This window comes from Rhinoderma darwinii, chromosome 4, assembly GCF_050947455.1.
Source record: "Rhinoderma darwinii isolate aRhiDar2 chromosome 4, aRhiDar2.hap1, whole genome shotgun sequence".
NCBI classification, from domain to species: domain Eukaryota; kingdom Metazoa; phylum Chordata; class Amphibia; order Anura; family Rhinodermatidae; genus Rhinoderma; species Rhinoderma darwinii.
In genome coordinates this window covers 393,831,048-393,841,798 of record NC_134690.1, presented here as the reverse complement: position 1 = coordinate 393,841,798, position 10,751 = coordinate 393,831,048, and the positions used below count along the sequence as shown (strand labels likewise).

The 10,751-nt window shown below is 42.2% G+C and overlaps 1 protein-coding gene across 1 annotated transcript; it reads left to right on the top strand.

Moving 5' to 3' along the window:
* Positions 1 to 1,169: 1,169 nt before the first annotated feature.
* Positions 1,170 to 10,397, top strand: SLC30A10 (solute carrier family 30 member 10). The gene is made up of 4 exons (XM_075864602.1): positions 1,170 to 1,725; positions 3,754 to 3,837; positions 6,894 to 7,133; positions 9,811 to 10,397. Exons 1-4 carry the CDS (start codon positions 1,170 to 1,172, stop codon positions 10,287 to 10,289), a joined length of 1,359 nt encoding a protein of 452 aa, XP_075720717.1. The 3' UTR covers positions 10,290 to 10,397.
* Positions 10,398 to 10,751: the final 354 nt, after the last annotated feature.

Below are 10,751 nucleotides of genomic sequence, written 5' to 3'. Positions count from 1 at the left end.
AACAGTATGGCTGTTTTCATAGCTCCCCGAGGGCAAGTAACCCATGTTGTCCATAGTCCTGAATGGTAAGCCTCTCTAGTAACGGATTTGCTCTGCAGGACTCTAGGATAGTAGGGTGGCACCCAGCTTTTTTTTTAGAAACACAATACCTTGGTGCACAGTCAGTAGAGGCTGCCAGCTTATATAATAGTACAGGGAATCGCACTAGGGGCTCGTTATACAGACAATAAGAAGTGACAGGAACAGAGACGGTCACATTATCCTTTGTACGTGCTGGAAAATAGGAGTGGCAAGGGCTGGGTGATGAGGCAATCCTGACTCAGCAACTGCTATAATCACAGCCTCATATATAAGCCGGAGCCACAAGAGCCCAGATCCCTCTACCCAGGAGCAACAGAACCTAACTCAGCACCAGGAGAGTGCCACCTGCACCCGGAGAACAGCACAACCGCTCTTCTGCACCACCTGCACCAGGAGAACAGCACAACCGCTCTTCTGCACCACCTGCACCAGGAGAGTGCCACCTGCACCAGGAGAACAACATAACTGCTCTTCTGCACCAGGAGCACAGCACTTAGCTCAGCACCCTGGATAGTGCCACCTACACCAGAACAACACCACTTCCATTCTGCACCACCTGCACCAGGAGAACAACACTACTTCACTTCTGCACCACGAGAACAATACAACTGCCCTCCTGCACCGACCCAAACAGCATTACTAGCTCTGCTCCAGCCCCCTGTGAACAGCATCTCTGCTCTGCAACACCAGTAATATATATATATATATATATATATATATATATATTGCTCCACCTGCGCCAGGAACACAACAACTCTCCAAGTGCTCCACCATCCAGCTCCAGGTGCTGGATTGTCTTGAATTACAACATCTGGCTGCTGGAGCTCTACTGTATATTGCTACCTGCTGGGCATTTCCATCTGCCGCCAAGACTGAGCTGCATTAAACTTGTGGGGTTCCCCTTGTTGGAGCACACTAAACTATTCAATCTGGCAGATATATTGCCAGCTGCCTGCTGCCATATGCGTTCTGCCCTCAGAGAATACAAAAAGAGTCCAGCTCTGAGCCACATACAGAGCTGACAGTGGCCCCATACCTGACCCCACACTGATTGCCGAGCCCATAGTAAGGACCACCCAAGCACAGCAATGGGTCGCTACACTGGGAAGACCTGCAGGCTTATCTTTATGTTGGTCATCACAGTCATCTTTTTTGTGGCAGAGTTGGTTTCTGGCTACTTAGGCAATTCCATTGCCCTGATCTCTGACTCCTTCAATATGTTGTCAGATTTGATCTCTCTATGTGTTGGGATCACAGCCTCCCGTGTATCTCGAAGAATAACCAGGGGACCCCAAGCTACCTATGGGTACACCCGAGCAGAGGTGGTGGGTGCGCTGTGCAATGCTGTTTTCCTCACCGCACTTTGCTTTACCATCTTGGTGGACTCTGTACTAAGACTGGCCAAGCCTGAAAGAATGGATGATGCTGAGTTGGTGTTGATCGTGGGTGCACTTGGGTTGGGAGTGAACATTGTGGGTCTATTGGTCTTCCAGGACTATAGCTCATGTATCCGCTTCCTATGTGGGCATAAAGGACAACAGGAGCGAGAAGAACCCAAGAAAACCTCAAATGACAGCCTCAACGTCATCCCTTATCAAGCCGGAGGTAGCCAAGGATTCGAGAGCCCAGACAACAATTTAGCAGGTGCCTTTCGATTATTTTCAAGGGAATTTGGGGTGATGGGAATAAATGTAAATGTAGTGGTAGCTCTTTCATGGTCTTCTAGGCCTGCAGTTGCAACCTTAGGTACTAGACATACTTTTTTTAAAGAGTTAATCTCCTGGGGTAATAACAAGGGTTAGGTAACCTCACTTTCGGCTGTTGTAGGATCCTCTGCAGCCCCATTTTTGGCAGGCCATCCTGGGAGTAATAGTTCTACAACAGCAATGAGCCACTGTCTGTAATAAAATATCTTACATGTACCCTTCACTGGGTCCTTTTACAAGATATGTATCTGGTGTCACAACGGGTTCATGCCTTCATAAATTCCTCGTCGCCCTTATCTCATCTAAACTTACAAAGGGCATTCATGTGTTCACTGATAGGTGTAGGACAAGCCGGAAAAAAAAGCGTTTTCTGAGATCTTTGCACATTAGAACCGAATATGTCTGCTCTAAGAACAATTTTTTTGTAAAATGTACCAATTTATAGACTTTGCAACTTTTTGGCTATTTTTGGAATATTTGTAGTCCAGGGTCACAGGGCAACTTCAGCTAGAAACGACTCGACTCTCATGATGCAAATGGTTTGAGACACGATTTTGTCCTTCCATTATTAGTAAAGGGAAAATATTGCACAACAGTTGCACCACTGCCATTCACTTTACTGTATCGGCAATGTCCTACCAAGTACCGGCAGTCAATATCTCATTGTCATGTTTGCCTCCATGCGTTACTGTGGGTACAACTGTCACTGTCTAGCCCTTAGGATATTTACTAGCCTTTCTGAACACACTAGTAAAAATATTATACTCAATTGGTATTGTTGTGATTGGCCCATATGTTTTATCTAAATAATTGTGAAAGGGAAGTTTTTGGAATTTAACAAGGAAGTTCACATTTCGCAACCATGGCCTGAGTACCTAAGTAAAAGATTTAACTCTTCAGATCTTCTCTTCTCTAGTTGAGTCTTCTTACATGGACAAGAACCTTATCCACGTTACAACTACGTTCTCTGCTGCTGTTCCAAAACCTGCTTCAGGGGTCATGCTCAGTAGCCAAGAAAAAAAATTGAACAATACAAGAATCCAGTCTAACCGGCCCTTGTTACTTAGCCTGAGGAAACTAGTAAACTCCCTAAAAAAAAATTAACAATTTAATGGCGTATAAGAGGTCAGGCTGTAGTAGATCTTTCAAAGGGAAAATCATGGTGCTCATTATCTATAGACCATAATATGACTCCACTCCTCTTATTATTGAGGTATAGAAAGGATACCTCCACCCACAACCGATGACCCTAAATGGCAGTAATGAAGCACTATGTTGAGGACTGCCATGATTCGGTTGGTCTTACATCATGAGAACATCAGCACAACCTCCAACTCCTATTGGGCCACCAGAAAGCTCTCATAGATGCCACCAGTGGTGATTTTTAAGTTCTCATAGATGCCACCACTTATTTTTTTTTATGTTGGAGACCACTATGTGTAATAATGAGACTTTCTGACAGCCCAATTCTGTGGTTGCATCAGGATAATCATTCGGCCATGTGTTTTTGTAACATTTAAAAAAAAAGTACTAAGGAGTTTGGCCAGATTGTGGCTTCAGCTGCATAAAGTCTCGTCTTCTAGAGGGTCAATAAGTAGACAAAACTTTTTCTCTTCTCTCTTCTGTTCTTTTCAATGTAAATGTCAGTGTGTCACAAAATTGTTGTACAAAATTACCACTATTGAAATGGGACACATTAGTTTGAAAACCCGATGAAACATTTTACGGCCAAAGTCACCATCTGGCCCGTAACGTAGGGCATTATATCATTTTTTTTTATTGTGGAGATAACCTGTCGTTGGTAAATGGAGAAAATTCTGTGTTCTTCTGACGCGTCTGCCTTTGTCTGATAATGATGTAGAATGTATGATTATGTTATCACTGGTGATGCAGATTTTTTGAAAAATTGGTGTTTCTTCTGTTTGTAGAATTTATACACAACACAGCGTTTCTTCTTTGGCTATAGGTGACTATATAGATGAGCAAGATTCTGACCTAGAAGAAGAAAAGGGCAAGAGTGAGAAGAATGCGGCCGCCCTCAACATTAGAGGTAATTAAAACTCAAGGACGCTTAACCAGACCTACACTTAACTATTGTTTTACAAAATTGTAGCGGGTAGTCCTCCTGGCATCCTCAGTAGAACTTGTTTCTGTTATGGGACAACCTACCTATTACTTTAGATGAATTGCTCGTGGTAACTCTGGGTGTGCCGTGGGTCGGCATTCATCATCTGCACTGTATTGACAATTACATGGTGGTGCGTACGTTGGACCAATGCTGGGGATGGGATGTTGAGGTTTGACCACCACGCCTCTAGTTAACAGTAAGCCACAATATGAAAGAAAAACTCCATCAGGTACACACAGTTGTCATATTATGCCCTAAGGTAAACTATAAAACCAAGAGATCCATGATCCAGTACTGGGTCTAAGCCATCATTCTTCCGTCTCTGGACCACAAGTGTGGTGCCAGTCATATTGGGTCCGTCTACTGAATGTGACATCATCAGACCTCAACAAGAACATGAAGATCTGACATCATCACCTCCTGTTGTTGAGCAGTGGCCCCAGATCTCTTCGGGCTTCTGCTCAGCAAACAGTGCAGCTATTATTAGTCTGAAAGAATCGCTAATGGAGAAGGTGGCCATACACATAAAATAAATGTCGATTTTGGAGGTATCGACCGGCTATCTAATGCGTATGGGGGTCTCCCGATTCTAACCCTTGACAACAAACATGATGTGCGCCAGCCTACATTTGAGCCGCCATTATTAATCAGATTTTTTAAATAAATTTCGGTGTCAAATGTATTATATTTTTGATATCCTTACTACCTTAATGAAAACATAAAGATTTACAGATAGCTATGAGCAATACACATTAATATTTCATAATATGGACCTCATATGTTCTCTCTGTGCTGCCATATGGTGCCACTGTGAGCAAAGCTTCTAGGAGAGAATATCTCTATAATATGGCACACAGTGGAGCATGATACAAGCTATTTCTCACAAATTCACAAGGGGTCTGGCGCCATATTCAATGTTTAAGAGAGGGGACAGGTTCTCTGCTGAATGGGACTGGGTACTGTATTATTCTTTTTTTAGTTGGTATATGGGGCTACTGGTGCCCTATAATCCTTTCTACCATCTAGGTAAATTTGGCTCCAGGAGATATTATCAAATCACATGTCTAGGACTCCTTTCTGCCCAGGACTCCCGCATGTGTAATCTTTATGGGCATCTGGAGAGATTTCAGGGCACCAGATGCCCCATAGACCAGCTATTTTATTGGTTCTTTTTTATAATTTACATTGTAGTCTTTACTATGACTTATGTTTCTACCTTATACCTGTGCATTACATTTTACTTGAGGCCTCAGATTTCCCTGCAGCAGCCCTCCTCTCAAGATATTTTTACTTTACAGAGTTTACATAATTCCGGGCACTTAATCTGGGCACAATGTGGTAGAACAGGTTTCCAGTCACCTGCGAGGTCTCACACTGGAAGCAAATGTTTCCAGGACGTGGATAGAGTTAGCAGATTTCTCATGTATGTAGATGATAATTGCCAAGGACTCCAGATTAAACGAAACCTGTCAACAGGAAACATTTAGAGAGTTGTATCCTACACAGAGAATGTTCTACACAGAGAATGTTCTACACAGAGAATGGTCTATACAGATAATGTTCTATACAGAGAATGTTCTATACAGAGAATGTTCTACGCAGAGAATGTTCTACACAGAGAATGTTCTACATAGAGAATGTTCTACACAGAGAATGTTCTACATAGAGAATGTTCTACACAGAGAATGTTCTACACAGAGAATGTTCTACACAGAGAATGTTCTACACAGAGAATGTTCTACACAGAGAATGTTCTACACAGAGAATGTTCTACACAGAGAATGTTCTACACAGAGAATGTTCTATACAGATAATGTTTAACAGTAGTGTGGTATTCCTTATTTAAATACTGCATTTCTACATTGTCCAGCATGCCTAGCTGTGGGATATTTCACTGAAGGAGTATCAATGCCTGTCTATGTAATTTAGTGTCCGCTTTCAATGCCCAAATGCATTATTTATTAACTTTTTTTATTATTAGATTTGACTGCTAGTGGGTTGGCTTTGTACATTTACAGAAATGGTCTGCAACTTGTGGCCCTCCAGCTGTCATTTCCCAGCCTGCCATTATAGTCTACAACCCCTAGTGGTATGAACTACTTCTTGAAGTTTCCTAACGAAGAGGCACAAGCTGCAGACCACTGATATAAATATATATATATATATATCTCCCAGGCATGCTTGGCCCAGTTGACTGAGGTATTAGCACTATCTGTCTATCTATCTATCTATCTATCTATCTATCTATCTATCTATCTATCTATCTATCTATCTATCTATCTATCTATCTATCTATCTATCTATCTATCTATCTATCTATCTCCTATCTATCTATCTATCTATCTATCTATCTATCTATCTATCTATCTATCTATCTATCTATCTATCTATCTATCTATCTATCTATCTATCTATCTATCTATCTATCTATCTATCTATCTATCTATCTATCTATCTATCTATCTATCCTCATATCTATCTATCCTCATATCTATCTATCTATCTATCTATCTATCTATCTATCTATCTATCTATCTATCTATCTATCTATCTATCTATCTATCTATCTATCTATCTATCTATCTATCTATCTATCTATCTATCTATCTATCTATCTATCTATCTATCTATCTATCGTCACTGAAGTCTAATAGTCGCACTGGAGTGCCGAGGGAACCAAAGAGAAATTTTGATGGTAAGTCTATTAGCTGTTGGGAAATTTCACAAAATCCTAAGATCTGTCAGATACTTGGCTTTTTTTACCGTTAGTTTATTCTTCTGCATTACCAATCCTCTAAATTTGGTTATGACTGAAATGTTGCCTCTCGTAACCTAGAAGATCTGACGTGCACCTGAATCAAGTGATTTAAAATAATTCTCAGGCCAAAAACTGAGACTGTATTGTGAATATATGTGTTGGCATCTAAAAATGTGAAATATTTGTGTATATTAATTGACACCGATTCCTGTTTCTTTAGGTGTTCTGCTTCACGTGATGGGTGACGCACTGGGGTCTGTTGTTGTTGTGGTGGCAGCCGTCATATTTTATGTAAAACCTCTGCCCCCTGGTGCAAATTGTAACTGGCAGTGTTACGTTGATCCCAGCCTGACCGTTGTGATGGTGGCCATCATTTTATTTTCTGCCTTTCCCCTCATCAAAGAGACAGCCACCATCCTGCTTCAGATGGTCCCCAGAGGCATCGATGTTGGAGAAATTGGTAAGAATAATTTTTCTTTCGAGTAAAAAAAAAAACCTCACTTGTGGATATGCCATAAATGACTGTTAGGAATACCCCTTTAGAGGGACACCGGCCAACGAGCGCTGATCAACGAGACATCTCGTTGTTCGGCGCTCGTTTGCTCCTGTCACAAGGAGCTATGGATGGGGACGAGCGGTCGTTACTCCGATCTCTCGTCCCCATACATTATTATCATGACGGCAGCGCAAAGGCTTAGCTAGGGGTTTTGCACAGGGGGGGGGGGGCGACTATAGCCGACTGATAGCCGACTATAAGGCTGAAAAACGGCCAAAAAAATCAGAAGCAGAACGCCTCCAAACATCTGCCCATTGATTTCAATGGGAAAACGGCGTTCTGTTTCGATGGAGCGTTTTTCGGTGCGTTTTTTTACATGTAAAAAAACGGGCGTGAAAAAGAACTGCAGGACACTTCTTGGGACGTTTTTGGAGCCGTTTTCCATCGACTCTATTGAAAAAAGCTCCAAAAACGGACGTAAATAACGCAGCGAAAATCGTGAGTGGCACAAAAAACGTCATAAAGTCAGGAGCTGTTTTCTCTTGAAAACAGCCCTGTATTTTGAGACGTTTTTGACTCTGCGTGTGAACATACCATACTACCATATCAGCCGTATATCAAAAGAAGATACACATCCAAACCAACTTGATACGTGAAAGCAGTAGACAAGCTAAATATAAGCAAGGAGAACATTGGCTCTAATCCATCACATAAACCTTATCATATACAAATCCCAGAAGCAGAGCAGGTGAGCGCCTAGAAGAACATTCACAACTAGGCCCACAGCAGCAACTATTATAATTCAGATAGAAAAACACTTTAAGATACTCATAGAAAATTTCATTTAAAAAACATGTTACTTGGTATATACAGGGATGATAGGGGGTATAGTACAGGGATGATGGGGGTTATATACATGGATGATGGCTGCTTCAGCTATCATCTCCGTATATAAACCCCATCATCCTTGTATATATCAACCATCATCCCTGTATATACCAGCCATCATTCCTGTATATAACCTCCATTATCCCTGTATATACCAGCCAGGCTGGTATATACAGGTGTGATGGGGGTTATATACAGTGATGATGAGGTTTATATACAGGGATGATGACTGGTATATACAGGGATGATAGAGGGTTGTGTACAGAGATGATGGGGGTTATATACATGGATGATGGCTGCTCAACCCTGTATATATCAACCATCATCCCTGTATATACCAGCCATCATTTCTGTATATAACTGTATATAACCCCCATCATCCCTGTATATAATGCCATCATTCCTGTATATAACCTCCATCATCCTTGTATATAACAGCCAGGTATATACAGGGATGATGGTTGATATATACAGGAATGATGGGGGTTATATACAGGGATGATGGGTAGTCCAGCCATCATCCCTGTATTAACCCCCATCATCTCTGTTTAAAGCAGCCATTATCCATGTATAATTTCAGAACGGGATACACCCTCTCCTCACACGCAGGCAGGCTTCTTCTGTTCCTGGCGGGCAGCGTTAGAAGCGTGCATTAGCAGATGTGCTTAGCGTGCGCGCACGTCTGCTAGCTCGAATGACTGTGTGGCTGCGCACAATCATGGTGAGAGCGACGATAGCGGCGAGAGAAGAGTGGAGCGGCGGGAGAAGAGCAGAGCGGCGGGAGCGGAGAGGAGGGCCCCAACATCGCAGTGAGTGGGCCCGGAGCCACCGCCCCCCTGTCCCCCCGCTAGCTACGCTCCTGCGGCAGCGCGTCTCCCTGTTTACACAGGAAGATGTGCTGCCGACAACAATATTTCACTTTTTTAAGACGATACAATCATCTGCTGATTGCTGCCCTGTTTACACAATTATCGTCCACGGGCGTTATATGAACTGCCCAATAATTGCCCAGTGTATTGTCTGCCCGATAATTGCCCAGTGTAAAAGGACCTTTAGGCCTAGTGCACACGACTGTGTTTCTTTGTCCTGGGTGCTATCTGCAATTTAGCGGGTAGCACACGGACCCATTCATTTATATGGCCCCATGCACACGACCGTGATGTTCCTGGATCTGTGTGGGGGCCACGAGTCCAGGCCACAAAACCTCAGGACATGTAATGTTCTGCTCAGGAGGAGATGATATGGTTGGAGATTATATCCATTTACTGGATTGTTATTCTTCTAGTGGTTTGTTTGTGCCTGACGTGTGTTTACCCACCGCCGACAATGCTCTATGCGCCTTTGTTTTATTACAAGGAAATTGTCTCGTAGTTCCAGTATAAATGACATTTGACCTTTTGTATTTTTGATCCGATTCCAGGTGATCCTCACATTATATGTTCTGACTTGTCTTTGTTTGTTATATGAAGAAGTTTTTGTTTATTATCTGTGTGGAAACTATAGATGCAACGATAATCGAGTGAAATACAAAATATAAAGAAAAAAAACAACTTTTAGGCCTTATTTACACGAGCGTGCCGCATCTCGGACGTGAAAAATGGTAGTTTCAACGGCCGTCACACAGACGTTTAACACGCTGGTGTAAATAAGGCCTTAGGGTGAACTTCATTGTCCAAGTATTATTTACAAATAGGCAAACAAAATAATTTATTTATTATTTTTTTATCTTTTTTTTATATATAAAATTCTCTAGGTCATAAAATTTCCCTGGTGCCAGGGGTGAAAAGTATCCATGAGATCCACATTTGGGAGTTGGCCGGTGGGAAGAACATTGCAACTCTCCACGTGAAGTTTCAGAAGCTTGAAGACTACACCTTGGCCAATCGCAGCATCCGTAAAATCTTCCACGCGCAAGGCGTCCATGCTGTCACCCTTCAGGCAGAGTTTACAAATACAGAGGACTATTCCTTAGCGTGCAACGCCCCATGTATATCCAAGAAATGTGATGGAAACCTCTGCTGCAGTCAGGAACTGGTTCCATTTACTGAGACTAATGGTCATGCCCTGAAGAAAGGCAAGTCCTCCCAAGTGTGGTACAGGAGTAATGGCGTAAACATCGATGTAGAGATTCCAATTGATCCCCCCTATGTAGGAACATCAGAAGTGGAGGGGATTACAAATGACTTAAATGCAGAAAATGCGGCATTAAATGCCAAGAGTACCCGGTTTTAAACTATTTGAATGGACTGAAGGGCATCATTATGCCTCCTAAACTATATTTACCTGGGGACCAAGATGACTTCCCAATCTGTAGTTAAGGTTATGACGTGGTCTGTGGTGTATATATTGTTTTATTTTACGTTATAAGACATTATCTCTCAGGACTGACACCATGAAGGATCAAAGAATCTCTGAACGCACAAATATATGATCAAGTTGTCACAGAACGATATCATGATATATCATCAGGTGATTGAGGGAGGGTAAGTTGTAAACTTGGAAAATTGTAAGAGCCACTACACTAACATTTTAGGGGATGGTTTTAAATATTCAGGCGCCTCTTCTAAAGGTTGTCTAGTTTATAAAAAAAACCATTTTCAAATACCCTTTAACTGACTTAATATTATGGAGTCCCCTGTTTGGGACCCTCATCTTTTAGCCAGACCAGGGAGCATCTACAAAGAGCGTCCCTTG